General features: G+C 41.1%; 2 protein-coding genes across 3 annotated transcripts; one reads left to right on the forward strand and one right to left on the reverse strand.

Annotated features, from left to right (window-relative positions):
- Positions 1-340: 340 nt before the first annotated feature.
- slc7a7 (solute carrier family 7 member 7) lies at positions 341-12,483 on the forward strand. 2 transcript variants are annotated; one of them, XM_080051892.1, is made up of 11 exons: positions 341-417; positions 1,222-1,268; positions 2,593-3,258; positions 6,369-6,494; positions 6,632-6,776; positions 7,677-7,800; positions 8,366-8,469; positions 8,597-8,693; positions 8,792-8,941; positions 11,261-11,444; positions 11,834-12,483. In XM_080051892.1, exons 3-11 carry the CDS (start codon positions 2,766-2,768, stop codon positions 11,902-11,904), a joined length of 1,494 nt encoding a protein of 497 aa, XP_079908018.1. In that variant the 5' UTR covers positions 341-417; positions 1,222-1,268; positions 2,593-2,765; the 3' UTR covers positions 11,905-12,483. The 2 variants fall into 2 exon arrangements, with proteins under 2 accessions (XP_079908018.1, XP_079908019.1); XM_080051893.1 differs by lacking the exon at positions 1,222-1,268 and having other exon boundaries at positions 352-417.
- A 188-nt stretch (positions 12,484-12,671) lies between these two features.
- Positions 12,672-18,147, reverse strand: oxa1l (OXA1L mitochondrial inner membrane protein; the record flags this gene model as incomplete). Its single annotated transcript, XM_080052289.1, has 11 exons — positions 12,672-12,888; positions 13,994-14,074; positions 14,220-14,382; positions 14,517-14,621; positions 14,804-14,968; positions 15,352-15,437; positions 15,584-15,727; positions 16,183-16,465; positions 16,559-16,657; positions 16,925-17,059; positions 18,037-18,147. 11 exons carry the CDS (start codon positions 18,145-18,147, stop codon positions 12,773-12,775), a joined length of 1,488 nt encoding a protein of 495 aa, XP_079908415.1. The 3' UTR covers positions 12,672-12,772.
- Between the last annotated feature and the right edge of the window lie 4,330 nt (positions 18,148-22,477).

A 22,477-nucleotide genomic window follows, 5' to 3' on the forward strand; every position in this document is an offset into this window, starting at 1 on the left:
AGTGAGCCACGTACGCACTCTATTGTGCGTACGCACCGTTGATAAATGAGGCCCCTGGTCCCCTACGCTACAGATGATGGTTGGTCACACACCTGTTTGATTTTCGCCGTAATTGAATTAAAACCGCTCCATCTCACAGCGAAGCTCACTCAGGAGGAAACACACTAGCCCGCCCCAATCGTGTGACTCATTTCCTCGGTAGTAAATCGTTAGAAACCCCAAGTATAAAAGCGACAAGAACCGTGGAGGAGCGCAGAGGTGCGTGAAGTGCAACGCCAAAAACGAAGAGGCAGTCAGCAGCCATTAGGAAGCAAGTCTGTGATAGTTACGTGAAGACAGAGAAAACCATGAGAGGGCGAGCAAGATAAAAAAAAATCCACATTTATTCGTTGGGTACATACAGAAGGAACTGAGAAGGTGAGTCTCTTTAATCCACTGGGATATTTGTTTTATTATTATTTTTTACAGCTGCTTCCACCACTCAACACGACTTTTGCTAATAATTCATGTAGATGTGTGAACCCCTCAAACACACACACACACACACACACACACACACACACACACACACACACACACACACACACACACACACACACACACACACACACACACACACACACACACACACACACATACACACACACACACACACACACACGATAATCACCTTTACAACACATTTATCAATGATTAACCTGTAATGGATGGGTGCCTTTTTTGTCAGTCAGCACTGTGTGTAAATGCTGCATCCTTGTAGTCAAATCAAGTGAGTGCACTGTAAAACCAGTGATGTGACCATAATAGTTTTTTTTTCTTTTTTTGAGTGTGGTCTGTGAGTTTAAGCCAGTTTATCATTTAAATTGTAAGATGTCCACTATCTATAGCATAGGTCTATAGACAGGGGATGGACATGCAAACTCCCATAAACAAAACTGGGCCCCGTGTTGACAGCAGTATGTGGGTTTCAGTGAACAACACTTTAAAGAGAAGACGCTGAATCGTTTCATTGACGCCACACAATCGAGTAGAGGGGATTGTTTTGATCTAGGATGTAACCTTGAGTAACTCAAGAAAGGATACTTATCAGTGGCTCCTGGACTTTGCTCTCGCGTTCTTTATTTTTTTCTGTTATGGGGCCTCGCCTCTCAGTGTCTTGGGCACGCGGCGTTTGATCACATGCAGGAAGCCTCAATCTACTGTCCTTCCTCCCACATACAGTCACTCTTTCGTGATCCCGCCTGCTACTGATCTGCTGCTGCCTGAAGGTATCTGAACCTCTTCTCCTTATGAGCCTCAAGCTGTCATATTGGATTTGTCTCAAATACTCCTTCTTCATTTCTGCTTAGCTCTACGGTCAAAGGCTGTCCTTTGTGTTTTCTTGAAATCAGGTTTTTATCTTATCGCTTACTTTAATGACCTTTTCTATGCCTCACTCTCTTCCATATCTCCCCCTCTGAGCTACATATCCAGCCTGTTCTTTTTACTATATGGGATCAATTTTCTAAATCAATGCACCTCTTTGTTCTTCCTATCTAAATCTTAGGTTCAGTGTTTTTCTGAGGTTCATTTTTCCCTGCTGCGGTCACAGTCGCTCTACTGTGGTTGTTTGCTCAATCTATCTGGCTGTGCTCAGCAAGAAATGCCTTAACAGACATTTTTGATGACTTGAAGGTGATATGTCACCTGGGTTGTTGAAAAGTGACAGATTTCAGTTTTCAGGAAAAACATAGAAGAAAGGGAAAACGTACAGATATACCTTGAAGTCACCTTGAAAACAAGGGTTAAATACTAAATTAAAATTTTCAACCGAATACCTTCTATGCTTTTACCCTTAAATTACCCCTGAAAATGTGTGTTTTTAAAATTAAAACACATTTAAATTCATCCACATTTTTTGAAAATCCTAATGCAATATTGGCCTTGATGCAGCACTTGTATTATTCAAAACTCCATTCAATTGATTTAATCACCCTTAAAGGTGGTTAATGCAATTTTGGATATAAACGCAGATTGACTTAAACTTATTAAAGCCAGCTGTGTGCAAAAAAAAAGGTGGATGGAAATGCTGCTGTGTCCGTCTCACAGTCAAGGTCTATACAGGCCGAACGTGTTGAACTTTGGTACTCGACACGTGAGCAGCCGCTGAACTCACACCCTCACACTCTACGTGTCCGTGGGTGGATCGGTTGGCAGATTTAGGGGAAATGTGTACGTTTCAGTGGGTCAATTTTTTTTCCTCAGCTGACATTTGGTAACTAATGAAGAGCCGGTGTTTTCAGGCATGTGGCATGTTTGCTTGTCTCCCTCTCTCTCTCTCTCTGTCAATACACTCAACCTTAAAAGGCCATTTGCTTTGTGGCCTAATGGCTCCCCAATCCAGAAAAGGGCTCCCAAATCCAACACTGTGTAGACTAGTGTGCTATTACGTGATTTATTTTTTTGGTTCCCGCAGTAGCTCCTGTGGCATGTAAAATGTGTTTTTGTTTGACTAGATTCGGACAGGATTGAAACAACACAATTATTTGCTATGACAAAGCAGTCTCCATGGTAACAGCATCCCTGACATGACCTCGTGTGTTGCTTCCACAGATGGCAGGAGTTGATCAAAGATAACCCGGAGGATACCATTCTAGTCTTCAGTCTCTCGTCGGGGTGAAGGAATCCCCAAAACACATTTGTGACTGAAAACGTGTTAAAAAAAATAAAAAAATCTAATTTTCTTAATTTACCAATAAACTAACAAACCCCCAAAAACACGAACAATGGCATCGTACAGCCCCACTCCAACGCAAGAGGAGACCAATGGCGGGCCCCAGTCTGTCAAGTCCAAACCCGCCAATGAGTCCATGAAGCTGAAACAGGAGATCTCCCTGCTGAACGGGGTGTGCCTGATAGTGGGTAACATGATCGGTTCGGGGATCTTCGTGTCTCCCAAGGGCGTGCTGATCCACAGCGCCTCCTATGGCCTCTCCCTGGTGGTGTGGACCGTGGGGGGGATCTTCTCCGTCTTCGGGGCCCTGTGCTACGCCGAGCTGGGCACCACCATCACCAAGTCGGGCGCCTCCTACGCCTATATCCTGGAGGCCTTCGGGCCCTTCATGGCCTTCATCCGCCTGTGGACGTCACTGCTCATCATCGAGCCCACCAGCCAGGCCATCATAGCTATCACCTTCTCCAACTACATGGTGCAGCCCGTCTTCCCCACCTGCATAGCGCCGTACCTGGCCAACAGAATGTTGGCTGCTACCTGTATATGTAAGTACACACATTTGGAGTGTGAGTGTGAGTGTGTGACATTGAGAGAATGGGAGTCGAACAGAGATGAGTCAGTGTACAGGTGAGTAAGTGCTGTAAAGAGACAATAGTGATGTCCGTCCGTCCCAGCCAAAGCTAACTTCCTATCCAAGCATGTGAGCTTTATAGACTAGAGAAGTGAAAAATGATGACACCACTGCTGCAGTCAGCAGGTCAGAAGCAGAAAATCCACTGACGAAAGAGGAACTGAGCGGCAAAAAAGTCGGGCGTCATTTACAGACATTTTTACTCAATCCCAGTCAGGGCACTGATTTAGAAATCCCTGCGTGGTGTCTTTTCCTGGAATAACACTTTCTTTTTTTTTGTGGGAACATCAGCAGGAAACTATTCATAAATGTAGAGGTTACCTTTGTGTAAGGACACTAGTAACTACAACACAACAAAGGGTAAAGGGGCGCTGTAAAAGAGCAAAGCTTGACAAATTGAATTAATCAAACTCACAAGAGATCCACTAAAGTCTTCACCGGGGTAACGGCTTCAGGGGCGAAGAAATACCAGCGCTCAGGCAACCGGAAAGCGGCACAACAAGCCAAAGATAGAGAGCCTGTTGAGGTAATATTTAACAGATAAGCCACGGTTTTCCAGATTAATACTGTACATATTGTGCTCGTTTGCAATAAATATTACTCTGTCATCCACCCGCCTACCTGAAAGGAATGCACTAATACACACTTGTGCCATGCACCGATAAGCAGTGCTCGGAGGAGGAGGAGGGCTGGGAGTGCTGATAGCCTCTATCATAGTGAGTTAAAGTCCTGTAGTGAGACTCTGACCTGAGAGGGTAACAGGCTGCTGACAGCTCAGCAAAGGAGAAAAGCTTAAAAACAAAGTTTGTGAAGGGAACCAAGTGCCATTGCTTGCTTAGAAATGATGATTTAAAACCTGGTGTGTCAATCCCTCTTGTGTTAGTTTTGATCAGGATTAGCTTTTTGTCCATACATTTTATTGTTAAAAGTTTGTTTTTGTTTCCTATCTTTTCCATAGCTCTTGGTATGAAAACGTTTGTTAGCTCTTGCAGAAGTTGGTCGAGAATCTAAAATAAATATGTGAAGTTATGTATGAAAGTTTAAATACTCTTGGTAAATCCAAATGATCACGGCAAGTCAAAGTTACAAGACAGTGTTTGAAACTTTAACTAAATAAGTCTAATTTATTTAGTGAAAAATTAGTCAAAATTCAGAGTTCGTCTCTCCTAGTATTGACTTAAGTAAACTAAAATGTCTTATTTTTAATATCAAAGTAAAAATCTTGACTAAATGGGCTTCATTTAATCTTTATTATGACCTGCCCTAGCTTCTCCCCATGTACATGGAAGGAATAATTTACCCTCTGCTGATCCCATCAGATAATATGTGGATGCCTCACGTGAATGACATGCGCAGTCAAATGAAAGTCAAGGAAAGTTTTGCTCTTCAGGATTCTGAGTCATATGATCAAAATGCCCCACAAAACAAAAGTCTTCATGTGTATCATTAAGAAGTAAGAAGAGACCTCTCATATAAAAACCATCAGAAACCATAATCCCTATTATGATCTCCTTAACTGTTTTAAACACCGGTTCACCAGTAAAACAACATGTGAAATAAACACATTTTAAGCCATGGACATCTGGAGTCCTGGATGTCAAAGCTCCCCAACCGCACGTGAGTTCACAGCTAGTGATCTGAACTGAATTAGTTATTGAATATCTCCATTTCACCTCACATCTGGAGCATATTTGACCTTCACTACTTGTCTGCCTGGCTCCCTAAACCCGATCTCACACCTCCCACCCTTCTAAATTTTCACTGTCAACACAGCGAGGCCTCTACTTCTGTGTGGCACGGTCTACTTCTCCGTCGATCATCGCTGGCCGCCTCCGTCCGGGGCATTACGTTGTGTTGTGTTTGACCGGCCCTCCTGTTGAGAACCGACTCGTTATGATCCTCTAGCCGTCAATGCGATGGAAGATGATAATGTTATGATTCGTCCCCTCTCTGCGTTTTGAAGGTGTTTGTCCGTCAATGTGTCTGTGAGGGTGGGGAAGTAACCCTGATGTGGAGTGTAGTCTCGGATTGGGAGCTCTTTGACAAGGTGAACTTGACGCTATTGTAGATTTTAAAATATGTCCACTCAGCTGGTCTGCAGTTCAGTTTGTTTGATCAGTGCTTGTGAGACTTGTAGAGTCAAGAGGAATATTATCACAAGAACAAGAAATGCTCGTATCTCGAGGAAGAGAGAAATGAGAGATAGTAACCAACATGATTACAGGAAGTGAGTAAAACTCACTGTTGCTCCTTCAAGGTGCAGTCAGTGATTCTGGAGAATGCTTGTTGTCAAAATCACTCTTTGACAAAATCAGTGAACATCTCCAGAATGTGTGAACACTGAAAAAAATCCAGTGTTAATACACAGCCTAGGCTCTGTAAACGGCATATAGCTCGCTATGGTTGGCCACCTTTGTTAAGTTAAGTTACTTCATTAGTCAATGGTTACATTGAAATTTGTTTACTTACCTTTTGATTAAATACCAGTTTACAGAGCCTTTTAATGACTTGATCCTTCTTGACTTGACATCCCTCCTGTGCCTTACTATATCCATTTTTATTATTTTTTTTACAAACTGGGAGGGATCCAGGGCAGATAAGACTCCAGGAAGAGATAAGTGTTTCCCAAGACCATCGATGGTGCATAGAGTGAACGAGGGCAGCGAGGCAAAAGTAGCCTTCGAGACGGCTTCTCCTATCACTCTGGCTGTGGGTCATATAGTTACAAATCAGCAAACTCGAGCCAAAAAAATACAAGGTCGTCGGGTCTGTGGGTTTTAAAGAACACAAGTAGTATGTGCTTCACTCAGCTGTTTCCTCGTCTGAAAAACAACAGGCCGGTTTGCTGGAGTCAGCAGCAGCGTTTCCTTCAATCCGTCACAGAAACACGCTGTTTACAGGGCAAATGTCACCCACTGACACGGTTCAAAAATCTGTTACTGTGGTTGTGTGTGTGTGTGTGTTTGTGTGTGTGTGTAATATATCCCCTATTTATGCATGTGCTGTGGTTGCTTCCCCCCTTAGGTTTGCTGACCTTTGTGAACTGTGCCTACGTGAAGTGGGGAACCAGGGTCCAGGACTTCTTCACCTACGCCAAAGTCATCGCTCTCATCGCCGTCATCATCACTGGCCTGGTGAAGATCGGAGAAGGTATCTTCAGACTTTACCTAAGCCAATGCTTGGATGCTAAAATGTCATGACATCTGCTGTGTTTAGCACAATGTAAACGATGAGTTTAAGTTTGGTAAGTACATGATAACTAAATCATTGTGTTGTTTTTTTAACAGGTCGTACACAGAACTTTGATGGCATGTTTGAAGGCTCCTCTCAGGATCCCGGACACATTGCTCTGGCTCTGTACTCGGCTTTGTTCTCCTACTCTGGCTGGGACACCCTCAACTTTGTCACAGAGGAGATCAAGGACCCAGAGAGGTGAGGAGATAAAGCTGATATGCGTGTGGTGTGATAATGACAGTTGCTTCTTGAACTTGTGTTTAACTTGAGTGTTTAGGAATCTTTAACCACCACATCATCCAATTGAAAACTCCTCAGCTTTATTCTTCCAGATTCTAATTATGATTATCTTTTAACTAATTATGTTGAAGGAAAGCTGGGGTAAGGCTAGTCTAGTGCACACCTTCTTTTTACCGTCTTTTTGTCTTAATTTCCCTCCTTATGTAACTATCCCTCTCCTGCAGCTCAGTAGGGAAAGAAAACAAGACTGATTATTTTTCTTCTAAGAAGCCTATCTTTTGAAAATACCCCCCTTGACTTGTATAACTTTTCTTAGCTTCAGATAAACTTTGGAAAATGTGTCGCTGTTTGTCTTTTACTGTGTCCAAAGTGTTTCGTTGACCCAGGTGTGTTCTGTTTGTCCTTTTAAACATTTGTGTCTTTCGCCAGGCAATCTTTGGCATGCCTGGTGAAATAATAAATATTAATAAATAATAGGATGACACTGTCCTGTGAGAACTGAAAGGTCAAACTGAAGCTTTGAGAAGAATGTAGTGTAGTGAAAAGTGCAATATTTGCTTCTGACATAAAGCGGAGTATTGCAAAATCTCAAGTTAAGTACAAGTACCTTGACTATGTACTTGAGTCAATATATACCTAATCACATTCCACGACTGAAGACTTCACATGTGATTTGATCACAAGCCTCTCTCTCCACGAGTTCCCAGGCAGATTAAGTGACAAACACCCCCACCTCATCCCAATCCGCATCCTCCCCTCACCCACTACATTTCGGAGACTCCCTGAACCCTTCATGTTCTTTGACCCTGTGTCTCAACTCTTTTGCTTCCCTCTGCTGTCTGTTTGTGTGAACTACAGGAATCTGCCGCTGGCCATCGCCATCTCCATGCCCATAGTGACAGTGATCTACATCCTGACCAACGTGGCCTACTACACCGTCCTCCCAATGAACGCAATCCTGGACAGTGACGCTGTAGCTGTGGTAAGTGTCTGCAGGCCTTGGATAACTCATTCCTATTGGGCAGTGCAGCTATACACAGTTTCAAGGTGTATTGTGTAAAGGGACTAGGCCTTTTCTGAACAGACTTGGTAGAAATGGAATATAGTGTATGTCTAAGTATAATTTAATCATTGAAAATAAAAAAGTTGTCATTTTTTATAACTTTATAATGAACCTTTTAAATCTGCATAGGAGTGCCATGTTTCTATCGAAGTACAGAACGTACAAACTCAACGGTCTTACACGTTTTAGTATATGGTGGGTGTCTGCAAGAAATGCAACTGTTGGAAGAAGTAGTACTATAGAATAAATAACTAAGTACACCTCCACCTCATCCCTTGATATTGTGGAAAGACTTGAGGCAGTGGAGCATGATGCCATCTTTAGTAACTAGCTTCTTGTCCTTGAAGGCCACCGTAGCTTATGTACATACATTTTCCTAACAGGAGGTGTAAACAGGGAGAGTTGCTCTTGCATAGTAGATTTTTCACCACTATCATGATGCCAAAATACACTTTTAATATACACTGTAATCTCCTCTTTCCAGACGTTTGCAGACCAGGTGTTTGGTGTTATGAACTGGACCATTCCCCTGGCTGTGGCCCTCTCCTGCTTCGGGGGACTGAACGCTTCCATCCTGGCTTCCTCCAGGTCAGTATTAACCCCCTTCTGCATTACTCTCCCCTACTAATGGTCACATTGTCACAATGTCTCCATCAACATCACTCATTATCACTCATTACCGCTCTGTTACATAGCGTTTGTGTCTTTTTTAAAGGCTGTTCTTCGTGGGCTCCAGAGAGGGCCACCTGCCCGACTCGCTGTGCATGATCCATGTCCACCGCTACACCCCCGTCCCCGCACTGCTCTTCAACGTCAGTCATTTTACGAATGGTTTTATTCAGCTGTCGTGGATTCTGTTGCACCTTGAGGATAAATCCTAACTAACTTTGGCTCTTGTGCGTCTCCACAGGGCATCATGGCACTGATATATCTGTGTGTGGAGGACGTCTTCAGGCTCATCAACTACTACAGCTTCAGCTACTGGTTCTTTGTGGGTCTGTCCATTCTGGGGCAACTGTATCTGCGCTGGAAGGAGCCCAACAGAAAGAGACCGCTGAAGGTAACACAGCCACACCATTTACTGCAGTCGCTTGTTGGGGTTACAACAATGCTCAAAAGTACTAAAAAGAGTTCTGCATCGATTTAGCATCAGAATACTATAAAATAGTAGGGCAATTTAACTGAAAAAGATTTTAAAAAATCGGTCCAGCAGAATAAGAGATTCAATCTGTACACCAAATATCATGCTACACATACAGTTGTGTTCAAAATAATTGCCGTGTGTTTAAAAAATTGAGTAAAGATCAAAATCCTAATAATAGCTTTTATTTCCAAACACGCAAATGCATTGGGGACATTGCACATTCAATTCCAACTCCAAATATGAAGAAACTTTTGTCAAATGTTTCTTCATCTTTACAGAAAGTGAAGAAAAAGGAATATTAGACTGTTCAAAAAAATAGCAGTGTCTGCATTTTTCTTTACAACTCAAACATTTACTGTATCAACTGAAAAATGCATGAAGATTTAGCTTTCCTATGAATCACTGAACTAATATTTAGTTGTATAACCTCTGTTTCTGAGAACTGCTTCACATCTGTGTTGCATGGAGCCGACCAACTTATGGCACCTGTGAACAGGTGTTTCAGCCCAGGACGATTGGACTACAGTCTACAATTCCTCTGCATTTCTTGGTTTTGCCTCAAAAACAGCATTTTTGATGTCACCACATAGGTTTTCTATTGGATTAAGGTCCAAGGATTGGGCTGGCCACTCCATAACGTTAATCTTGTCGGTCTGAAACCAAGATCTTGTTCGCTTACTGGTGTGTTTGGGGTCGTTGACTTGTTGGAACACCCATTTCAAGGGCATTTCCTCTTCAGCATAAGGCAACATGACCTCTTCAAGTATTCTAATGTATCCAAACTGATCCATGATCCATGGTATGCGATAAATAGACCTGACACCATAGTATGAGAAACATCCCCATAATATGATGTCTGTGCCACCATGCTTTAATGTCTTCAAAGTGTACTGTGGCTTGAATAGGGGCCGCAGACAGTTTGTCAGACGACCCCCAAACACTGAATTCAAGCCACGGTACACTTTGAAGACAGTGAAGCATGGTGGCCCAAGCATCATGATATGGGGATGTTTCTCATACTATGGTGTCGGGTCTATTTATCGCATACCATGGATCATGGATCAGTTTGGTTACATTAGAATACTTGAAGAGGTCATGTTGCCTTATGCTGAAGAGGAAATGCCCTTGAAATGGGTGTTCCAACAAGTCAACGACCCCAAACACACCAGTAAGCGAACAAGATCTTGTTTCCAGACCAACAAGATTAACGTTATGGAGTGGCCAGGCCAATCCCTGGACCTTAATCCAATAGAAAACCTATGTGGTGACATCAAAAATGCTGTTTTTAAGGCAAAACCAAGAAATGCAGAGGAATTGTGGAATGTAGTCCAATCATCCTGGGCTGAAACACCTGTTCACAGGTGCCATAAGTTGGTCGGCTCCCTGCAACACAGATGTGAAGCAGTTCTCAGAAACAGAGGTTATATAACTTAATATTAGTTCAGTGATTCATAGGAAAGCTGAATCTTCATGCATTTTTCAGTTGATACAGTAAATGTTTGAGTTGTAAAGAAAAATGCAGACACTGCTATTTTTTTGAACATTCTAATATTCATTTTTCTTCACTTTCTGTAAAGATGAAGAAACATTTGACAAAAGTTTCTTTTGTGGAGTTGGAATTGAATGTGCAATGTCCCCAATGCATTTGCGTGTTTGGAAATAAAAGCTATGATAAGGATTTTGATCTTGCCTCACTTTTTTAAACACACTGCAATTATTTTGAACACAACTGTACTGCAGCTGTCCATCAAGAGTACATAGTTTGTATCCAGTGCAGTATTCATACCCTTGGGACAAACTTATTCTTGTATTTTCCGTCATAACATAACACTGCTCCTTGAAATTGACCCTTTTGCTTAAATATCTATGGCATTGCCGATTGTTATCACTTGGATGTTCCATAGAAGCGTTGGAACTGTAGCTGTACAGTGGATTGTGGGTCAAAAATGCAAAAAAAGCATGCTGGTTTGCACACTTAAAATTGCAACTGAATAAGACTTTTTTTGAAATTAATTTTTTTACGGCATACTGCATTTGACATCAGGTATTTCAAACCCCCTAAATGTTTTTTCTACCAGACTAAATAGCGGGGGAAGTTTGGGTTGTTGAATTGTCCTATAGTCTTTTTTCTATTCAACTCATTCTTCTACATTAGTCTACATTACCCACAATGCAACTCAACTTGGCATCTTTGACGGTGTGATCTCACCTCGTTTTTGCCTGTCCCTCTCTCAGCTCAGCCTCTTCTACCCCATCATCTTCTGCTTCCTGTCGCTCTTCCTGGTGGTGGTACCGCTCTACAGTGACACCATCAACTCCCTGATCGGCATCGGCATCGCCCTGTCCGGTGTGCCCGTCTACTTCCTCTGCTGCAAAACTCCAGCCAGCAAGAGGCCTATGTGGCTACAGAGACACATCGGTAAGAGAGCTGCCCGGATTCTCTCAACATTTCCATTCAACTGTCATTGTAAAAAAAACAATAAATTAACAGTGTATCGGTGTAATACTGTTCGAGTTAGTAGTATTATCAAAAAAATATCACTTACTTCTCCTTTAATTTTAAAAGTCTTTAAAACTACTGATACACTTCTTTCTCCATAAATCTACACTTCTAATTAAATGGTTGAGCATGATTTGAAGTTGGTAGATGAATACTTACTACGCATCGTGTATATTTGCATCACCGGTTTGATCCGAGTTGTCATAGTACGTCGAACAAAAGCTTTGCTGTTGGTTTTCTCCATTTCTTCAGGCTCCTTATAGACAAGCAGGTGGCGGTAACCTTTTTCTTGTCTCTGCCTTTTTCAGCTAAATTCGGCTTGCTGATTCAGAAGGTGTGCTACTCTGTTCTTACTGAAATGGACGACAAAGAAGAGTAATGTTTTGTTTTTTTAACACCTGCCGGAGACTGACGACGCACAAACAGCGGCTCAAGCAGGACTCATCCCGGCCAGTCGCTGCCGCCGCCACTATGCCTCAACGGAAGAAAAAAAATTGGGCTTGAGCTGGACATCAGCTCTCTGATGGACTGCCAATCATCACCCAGTGATAATGTTAATGAATGGTGGCGCCTGGGTGCATGTTGGCAAGATCTTACTAACTGACTGAGACTTCAAAGAGCACATATTTAATGCACAAACACCTGTTTCTATTGAACTGTATGTATTAGAGAATTATTTAATTAATGTCAAGTATTTTGTGTGAAATTATATACATTTAATACCGTTTTTGATCTGACAGCAAGGTGGCAAATTATAACAATTAAATTGTTTAAAGTGAAGGGGAAAACATCTTTGATACTAAAAACACTGCTTCTATAGAAGCAGCCATGAAATTAATACCATAAGAAAGAAAATCAAGCAGTAAAAAGAGATTAGAATGTTTCCACATTCACTAATGTGGAGGAAAAAGTTCATAAAAGGTTTTATACTGTAAGGTTTAGTGAAGGGCTATTTTTAAACATAAACTCCGGCTGTGAAATTTGAGCCAGTTGACCTGCAAAAAACATATTTATAATAAAATGACTTATTGACAACATATTGACTAATGTTTTTCATTCTCTGAAGATGTTTCAAAGGAAGTGGATTAACGTGTTGTGTAGCCAAAAACCACAACATTCACATCAAAATGTTTTTTTAAAGCAGATTTTATATTTTAGTTAGAATACATAATGACAACACTCTCCCCGCCCCCTCTCTTCCATTCATAAATATATACATAAATCATGATTCTGTCACATTGTCCGATCTATCCAATAGTGTCCTTCCAAGGCCTCGCCTTCTCAGCAGCTGGCTTGCTTTTAGTCGACACTGCCGGTGGGTTCTGCTGCAGGGGGTTGTGGGTAAAAGTCTGTCTCAGTGGACCTGCAGAGAGAAATGAAGAGGCACACAATTGAAGATACTGAAGTCAAAGTCCTGAAAACTAGAGACAATCATGCAAACAGCACCATTTAGTGTCCAGGATGTGTATTTAAAACTTGTTTAGTGACGGTGTGCTCTCCATCTCGAGAGTGAGGTTTCATGGGATCATTTGCAGGGATGCAAACAGGTGAGGGTCCAAAAAAGTTAGTAGATACCGGCGACTCGTTGGGCGTGCGCGTCACCGCGACGTATGTATCGTAACGTCTAGTGTCTTCACTGTAAAGACTAGTGCAGGGTGTCAAACTCATTTTCACAAAGGGCCACTCTTCGACATGAGAATCAAACTAAGGGAATCAAACTGGCATACCTTCTTTTTAAAAACAACATATCTAGGTATATAACCTGCGTACATAAAGGGCAGGGGCAAAGGCTAGGTTTTTTTCAACATTTTGGTGGAAAAATTATAGGCGGGGGGTATGGGGGTGCTCCCCCAGAAATTTTTGAGCATCAAACACTTAATTTCCTGCATTCTGGTAGACTTTTATCCACCAATCTGTGCCTTTTCTGAATAAATTTATGGTGGAAATGTCTATTTTTTCTGTGAAGGAAAAGGCAACATTCAGGTTCCTGGTGCAAACCTATCACATGTTACTGGTATTTTTTTGTTTTAGTCTCTGACCCCCCCCCCCCCCCCCACCCCTTTCCAAAAACAAAAAACTCTTTGGATTTGCATGAATCACCCAAGTGACCCATTTGGCCATCAAAAAAGTGAGTCTCACTCAAAAAGTGAGCTGTTTGCATCCCTGCATTGATGGTTAACAAAAGTCTGTTTCACACAGTGCTAATCTCATATGGTGACTTGGTGAGAGCCATTATCTTTCCAAGTGTTATTATTGCAGTAACTGACTGTGGCCACAAGGGAGGGCAACTTCCCCATCAACATCACAAAACTCTATATCAACAGGTTGTTTTGAAATTCAAGACTTTTTTCTTTCTTTCTGAAGTCATGGAGTTATTGTGTACTTTTTAATGTGATGCTAGGAGTGAAAAGCTATTGAGATACAACATCCTTAGTGATTACTTTAGCTAGTATAGTGGTGACACTGACCTTTAGCAGCGAGGTCCAAATGATTCTTGATTCTTTTTTCCCGCTCTTCCAGCTGATTGGCCAGCTGAGCGTTTTTCCAGCCTGGAGACCAAACCAGAGTCACGACATGGACAAAGCAAAATATTTATTGATGGAAACAAACAATGACTGTCACTATAACTACAAAAAAACACCAATGAAATGTCCTTCAATCCTAATCTATTGAGATGTGTGTTAAGACACTGACCCTTCTTCATGCTTTCGATGAAGCCCTCATTTTGGGGCATGTCAGCGGCCGCGTGTTTGATCCTCTCTGGGATGTTCAACTTATCTCTGACCAAGGGGTGTCTGAGCAGCGCCACTTGACCCAGGGAGAAGCAGTTGGAGGTCAGCCAGTAGGTGAACACCGCCTGAGGTTTGTGGAGAAGAGAAGGATTTTAGAAACTGAATGTGCAAAATCCGCAGCAGCAGTGGGTTTAAGATGCATTTGCTAGTACTTGTAATAGTGGTCCACCAATATGGGTTCAGTGAATGACAGACTGACCGTGGGGAAGTTGATAGTCATGGGGAGGATGACAAAGGGCATGATCCTGAACACGGTCTTCATGGTTCGCAGGTTGGGGTTGTCGACACCGGACTCAGCACCCAGCTAAAAAGAGAAAGAAATGCACAATTACAATCCACATTTAAGTTTTTTTATGCTCATAATAATTGTGCTCAATATTTGTTTGGGTAGCAATGAAAATATACAGTTAAATAGGGTTAAAATCAGTTTATAAGGTACTATGACTTTTCTTTTCAGTTTAGTTAGTTAGGTGAAAGCTAGCTGACCTCCAGAATGAAGAACATGGTTCCAGTTACACACAATGGCAGGATGTAAAAAGGATCGGCTGCGCTCAGATCTGTGAACCAGAGCATGCCTCCTGTCTGCAGGCTGGGAACGGGCAGGTAGGCCATCTTCCTCAGTGCAATGAAGAAAGAGATGAAGACCGGGGCCTGGGGGGAACATACAGATACATTGATTAGTAAAACCATGAAAGTTTGATCAATGCTAGGTCAGATTCAAAGAATGTGTGTACAAAAAGTACAAAAGTTTACATGGTTGCAATTAAAAAGGCAATGTCAAACAGATGTTCATATACAAAAGGAAATGGTAGAAATGTTAAAAGTGTTGCACAGAATAACTACAATCACAGCAAAAGGACAATTTATAGAAACATGGCCATGAAAGTTAATCCTGTTTAAGTAAATTTGACACATTCACCCTAACTTTTGGAAAGTTTAGATTGGTGATTAGTTTACAGCCATTAGTTTACAGCCAATGCTGTCATAGCACATTACAATATAACAGGGAAACAAGTATAAAGAGATCAACTGACCTGCACTACAGGAATCAGGAAGCCACGGAGAGGATTCACATCATGCTTCTTCTGGAACAAGTTGAGGTCAGAGTAGGCTTTGGCAACTGTAACAAGAAAAACAACAGCTCATGACAAGTTGATGAGGCTTAAATGATAGAAACACACACACACACACACACACACACACACACAAACACACTTTAGTGACTGAAAAGACAAACGCAATGAAGACAGAAGAGCAAACTCTTACAGTCAAATTTGTTCCCACTCTGTTTGGCCTCGTTCATCTTGTTGGTGAGTTTGGTCATCTCTGGCAGCACGTTGTTGAGCTTGGCTGCCTCCCTCTGGCCCTTCACTATGAAGGGAAACACCGCCATACGAGCCATCACCGTTCCTACATGACGGCCAGGGGTCAACACAAACAGGAAAGACGAAGAAAAGGATAAGAGAGAATCTTACCTAGTAGACACTAGCAATCTTTTTTTGATATGCTTGATAAATTGAAACAACAAAACATAATTCACACAACTAAAATAATAATACGGTTATTGTTGTTTTCACATCTTTATTAAATTTCCTTAGAATTATTTTGAGGCACCTGGAATCAAATGTAAGGCGGCAGTATGTTTAAACCAAACTGTGGGCCCTGCTGCTGTGAACAGTGAAACGGTTACTTTTAAAAGGTAGCTTTCAATCTTCAAACGGTGTTCCTGTGATCCAATTTTTCCCGCGAGAAAAGTTTGTTTATTCAGTTATGAGACTATACCTTCTATGTAATGCTCAATTCTCTGACACACCCAAATTTACATAGTACACCTTTAAGTTAACTTTTGCCATACATGCTCTTACCTATAACAATGGCCCCCCACCAGGGCAAACCCAGATCCACGTGCATGAACTCTAACAAGTTCTGGACGAGCCCCACTGGAGTGTAGCCGGCCAACCCTAGCTCTGCTAAACTGGTTTCTGTTGTGGCAGCCTGCAGGACCTCCACGGCCGTCGGTGCAAAGTCTGCAAACTGCTCCAGTCCCGGCTGTGATAAACCAGGGGTGGACACGAGCTCGAGGGACGATTCCAAGACTTGAGGAGGAGAGATGTCCACTACTGGTGCTGCCACGGTTTCAACTGGGCTCTAAAGAATATCAATAAATATGGAATCAAGTCATCCAAGTTAGAAGGTAAACAAACACCTTATACATTTTATTTCTATTGTAGTCTGAGCCACCTGTTCAGTGATTGGCTGTGCGATGATGGGAGCAGGGCCAGTGGGCAGAGACACTGGGAGGACGTTAGAAGCCGCCATGCTTCCATCATCAGGTGGCATCTGGCAACATCAAAACTAATATCAATATCAATAACACACAAACAGCAACGATTCAGTGAATCACAAAATCTGACGTAATTTTCAAATCATATCAGAACCTGGTGCATCCCCTCTTTCCTATAGGGCCTAGGTCATCCTACCACCCAATAGAAACATCCCAAAGCAAGTGGACTCAAGCCGAAACTGTTGGCAGTATATTCAATGTGTCACACTCACTACAGAGAATAGCTCATCCATTCTACGAGAGATTTCTGATGTCAAACTCACCTGTGAGCTGTTGTGTCTGACTGCCACAGCCTTCACCCAGAGGAACTTGCCTTGCTGTCTGCGGCCCAGCAGAGTCCTGGTGGCATGGCTGTGACATTCCAACACCGTGTGCAGATGGGACTTCTGGAGCAACCGCTGTTTGGGAATCGAAGGGAAAAGCAGTGTCAAGTAGGTCAGGACTTTACACAAGAAAATACTTCATCCTAATGGCGAGACTGTGGAGACTGCTGCTCAGTCAAAAACATTCGCTTAGATGCAGTAAAGAATGGGTTGAGGCAAAATGGGGTTTATGTTGAAGCTAGGTTTTAAATTGAACAAGAAACAATGACGCAATTTAGATAAATGATTGACAGAAAAATAGAACACTATTTTCCAAATGAACTCATGATTTATCAAGCAAAAAGGACACATTATTTGGTCAGTTTCTCAAATGAGTACATTGAATGCAAATTTGAATAATACAGTAGAACATTTTGCTCCAATACCTATAACCGATGCCTTAAAATGTGTTGCAGTATTATAACTCACTGCAGTTGCATCAGGAATCTGTCCTACAGTCGATCTGTGTTTATTATGTTTAAGGTGACTTATAACCTCAGGTATCAGTCACAGTATATGGGCCTGCCTACATTTATGACAGACCTAACTTGAAGTGGTGCAGTAGTTGAAACAATGTTTTTGCTTTTCAGTTTTAAAGATGGGTCTTTTAGGTGTGAAAAATGAATTAAATCATGTAATGCCTTCAAGGGATAAATACATGTCATGTTCGGTTTGTTTTCAAATGTATTTATTATGTTTACCCAGCCCTGGCTTATGCACAGATGAAAGGACACTTCAATAATGTAGAAAACTAATTCCTGATGGTGTTAAACATGCATTTCACTGTCTCGAACTAAACGATCCCGCGTGGTCCTCGTTTAGACACCTGTGGGATTAAATATCTTCGGACTGTTGTGGTTATGAGAGGCTGTGGCTGTCAAAGTCACACAGAAGGCATGTGTGGAGGATGCTATGTGGCTAGCTAGTTAGCAGCTGGAGCAAAGCTATTACTCTGTCCGCGTGTACTTTAGGAGCAAAGGGACACAACGAAGCACCGTAAACAAAACACCTACGTGGCTCCAGACGTCTGGGAGCGAGAGGCTGCCTCGGCTCGGTTTTCCACCCCGTCTCAGGAAACATCTCGCCAGGCAAACCGGAGTCACCCCGCTCCTGATAGCAGCCATGTTGGTAGAAATAACCTGCTACTACGGAAAGCGCGAGGAGACACACTTTTTCCTCCTCATACGTTGGCTACTTCGCCAAATTGGTGTTCGCGTTTGTTTTGGTTTGTTATTATGGCAAACAGTTTAGTGTCATTCTGTTTAAAAATAGATAGATAGATAGATAGATAGATAGATAGATAGATAGATAGATAGATAGATAGATAGATAGATAGATAGATAGATAGATAGATAGATAGATAGATAGATAGATAGATAGATAGATAGATAGATAGATAGATAGATAGATAGATAGATAGATAGATAGATAGATATATAGATAGATAGATACATGCTCTTTCAATAACAACACACTCAAAATCTATTTATTCTTAATGTAATGTTTTATTCCAGCAAATTGTACTTGTGTCACACAGTTTGCGTCTCATTCTCCTCTTGTGCATTTCCAATGACCTCTGCATCTGTTTTGGGATCATTTCCTTCATTATATTTTACCCAAATCTTAATGCAGTTTTGTTGGCTTCATTCTGCAGTTATTTGTATGTGTTTATTTGTCACACTGCTATTTTTAATACCAAGAGAGATTCACTTTATTTCTTCTTCAGTCATCTTCACAACATGTTCCTGTCTGCCTTCCACTATATCTTCCTTAAACCCAGCGTGTTGCATCACAATCCATCTTTGACCTGTCTGACATCATCTGTGTGTTTACTTTCACCCACATTTCACTTGTAGAGATCATATTTTGTCAAGAGCTATTCACTCCTGGATTCCATATCGCTTTGATGATCAATCACAGTTCTTCCATCTTTTCCTACTTTCACATCAACCTCCATCCACTCCTCACCTCCCTGTTCCCTGTCCCTGAGATGTTCACAGCTCTTCCTCTCTTTTCTGACTCTCCGTCACCTTCTGTCTTTACATCCTTGCTTCTATTTGCATTAAATTACCTCTCTTTCCTTATCTGTCTGTGTGTCCGAAGAAACATTACCTTGTCTTCCATTGTCATTGTCCTGGTTGTCAACAAACACTACAGGCTGTGTTTCTTTTGGATCACCCGTGATTATTTTCCCTTCACACACTACATCACAGCAGTGTTCAGTTAATAGCCCCACTCCACTAGCCCCAACACTGACTATGTCTTTAATTGTCTGTTTTTCCCTCGGAACAGCCTCCTCAGTGTCATTACCCGCTTCTTCTGCCTCCTGAACCTCCTCTCTCTCTCTCATCTTTACATCTTCACTCTGCTCATTGATAACACTGGTAGAGGTTGGGACGCCTCCAGGAGTTGACACCTCCTTGCAGTCCTGAGTAAAAATAGCTGAAGCATCCACTGGAAAGAAGTACAAGAATAAATTCAGACAAAGTATGATTTGATGCAGTTGTTCCCAGTAAATCTGGAAGCATAATGTCAATATTTGTTATTATTATTTTGACGATATTTCCACCTTACCATTCTTTTTCCTGTAAAAAAGTAGATATGCACTGTCGGATCTAGTGAGATAAATGTGAAAAAGGAATCAAATCATTTTCAAATTCAGGGAAATATATGGCTTGTGTTTAATGCAGGGGATTTGAGTTGTGCATGCAAAAGTTATTAGTTATTATCACGTAAAACCTTTATTGTTAAACTTTATGTTTCTGCAGACATGATAAATACTTAGAAAGGTAACTTGGTGGATGCATGTTTGTATTTATAAAGATACTATATAGAGTTTAGAAAATATGTAGGTATCAATTTATATATCTGTAAATTACAACTATTTACAGTTTGTTCAAGTGAACAGCTAAGAAATAATCATATTGTATGAATAAAACTTACGCCTCAAAGTCATCCACCTGCAACGGCTGCAAACCAAGCTGTTGATGAAAGGAATAATCAAATATAACTTAATTAATCATTATTTAGCTCAGTAATATCTACATCCAATAACATGGCGTTAAAGTGATCAGTCTTACCAATGTGACGCTGGAATCATTGAAGTTATACCATTTCTCATCACCCTGGGACTTGATTGTTGCGGTGTAATGTCCACCTCTAAGACCTCCGTAATGATCCACGATCCCATACAGTTCATAGGTCTGATTCTGAGCACCAATGTAAAAAAAATTACAGACATTAAGAATGAAAAAGGATTGTTATAATAAATCACTAAACAATACTGCATCGAGCATACCTCTGGTATCTTCAATGTGCTGGGAACAACCACAGTGCGGTTGTTTTTGACATGTGTCATGTAACGGTAGTCAAACTCAAATCTCTTCAGCAGCAGCATCAAAACCTCTGGATGATGCTTCATCACACGTTTCTGAATGAAAAACAGAGACCAGGTCCCATCATGTATGATTGTGTTGTTTCAATGCACCTCTGACATCATGAAGTATAAATATTGTCACTGCAAAGTTCGTAAACACATTTCGTCATTACTCACAATAGTAGCATCGGATTTTGCAAAACACCCGCGGCAGTACATCTGGTTTTCTCCGCTGAAAACTGAGGCTGTGAAATGCTCCTCAATGCCATCCACCTTATAAAAACCAAGTGAGAATAAAACAAGTTTTTGTTGAGCGATAGGGATACAATTTCAAAAATTTATGACAGTAAAGTGAGGGACATGGTACTGGACTGTAAACCTTTAGAAAACCACCGCATCTCTCTAACTATATATATATATATATATATATATATATATATATATATATATATATATATATATATACACGCATATATAGCTATATATTTTTTTTTATTTAACCAGAATAAAAACCTATTGAGATTAAAAAATCTCTTTTTCAAAGGTGACCTGGCCAAGACAGGCAGCAGCACAATGAACCACAGTTACAGACAAACAGTCACAGGCAAACAGTTACAGACAAACACATAGGGACCAAATGTGTGAGTGTCCAAGCTGTGTAGATGTTGAGCACCTATTGGGTCAAATAAAGAAAACTGACTTGAGTAAAGGATTAGATGGATTAGAGTCTGAGTTAAAGTGGAGCCAAGGGAATTTACAATTGTTGCATTAGAAAGTTCTTATTTGGAAGGATAAGGTTTTGTACGTATAATGTTAATAGTAATGACTGGACCAATGGACCTCATGGACCGCATGACTGAAAGCAAGAGCACTCAGCACCCACATCCTGTATTTCAGTTTTTAAAACTAATTTTATTGTTTGAGTTGACTGATGAAATCCTTGACCAAATTGCTAGTTTGCAAATTGCATATTTAGTTTCCTAGATATCTTGTGGGAACATATATGCTCCGAAGTTTGCAGGTTGTTCGGTCCTTACCACGCTATAGTTTGGATTGCCAGAATCCACCAAGACAAGAGGAAGATTCCAAAATGCCGCATCGGTGTCAGTCTCTTCACCACACGTAGAACATATGGTCTTGTGCGTCAGCTTTCCTTGGAATATCTGAAAGCACAAAAAACAGAGACTGGAAAACTTTGTATTTTTTCTTCCATTTTAACAGTTCTCCATTCTCTTCGATATTGATGAGGTTTTTACCTGTGATGCGTTAGGATTGGTCATATTTAAAATCTTCTCAAAGCACTCAGCTGCATCACGCTGTTCGTACACTGAGGTGCAGAGCAGAAATCAATGAGTATCTCTTCACAAAATAAGTGGCAAAATTACCATTATGACTTGTTTAGGTCTTATTTGACTTTTCTTCAAATCTAAACTCTAAAAGGAAAATGGTGTCTATTGTTGGGTCTTAAATCACTGTCTGTTTCCCTAGTAGACATAATGCAGATCCTGATTTTAAGATATTACTCCAAACTGATCAAATCTCCAAACCGGTAGCCATTTTCAAAGGCTCTGTTGTTCTGATACTGTACCTCTGTCGATGCCCAGCTTCCTTGTGATGTTACAGGTGGATGCTATACGTCCTTTTAAGTCTTTAAACAAGGCTCTAAGTTGACCATCAATAAACTTGTCAGGATTGCGTCTGGTGTTCCTAAACAGAGTTCATGATACATTAAAAAAAACAAAAAGGTGCACTGTATCCTCTTACTTAAATGAATCATAAGACATGAAGTTAACATTGTAACAAACCTCTCCACTGCTTCTCTGAAGTCTTCCGTCATGAACAGCACCTGCAGGACGCTGTTCAGGTAACATGTTGCCCCTTGGTTGTACAAACCATACTTCCTGGCTGTTGGGAGGAGATTTGAAGTAATGCATTTAAATTGCACAAGTATCTTCATGCCGTGACTTTGTATGATAAACAGATTTAACAGTGGTTTCATTTTGTGCAATTTTATATTTCTTATTTCTGACAATTTTACACACAAAACATATTATTAGTTTATAAGATATGTTAAATTT

The sequence above is a fragment of the Ammodytes marinus genome (genome assembly GCF_949987685.1).
Source record: "Ammodytes marinus genome assembly, chromosome: 23".
Taxonomy (NCBI): domain Eukaryota; kingdom Metazoa; phylum Chordata; class Actinopteri; order Uranoscopiformes; family Ammodytidae; genus Ammodytes; species Ammodytes marinus.

What these genes read in the sequence shown, in the direction of transcription:
- slc7a7 (XM_080051892.1), top strand. Translation starts at nt 2,766, where the DNA reads ATGGCATCGTACAGCCCCACTCCAACGCAAGAGGAGACCAATGGCGGG. An exon ending in CCTGGTGAAGATCGGAGAAG is followed by an intron (nt 6,495 to 6,631) that starts GTATCTTCAGAC and finishes TTTTTTTAACAG; the next exon opens with GTCGTACACAGAACTTTGAT. An exon ending in ACAGAAAGAGACCGCTGAAG is followed by an intron (nt 8,942 to 11,260) that starts GTAACACAGCCA and finishes TCCCTCTCTCAG; the next exon opens with CTCAGCCTCTTCTACCCCAT.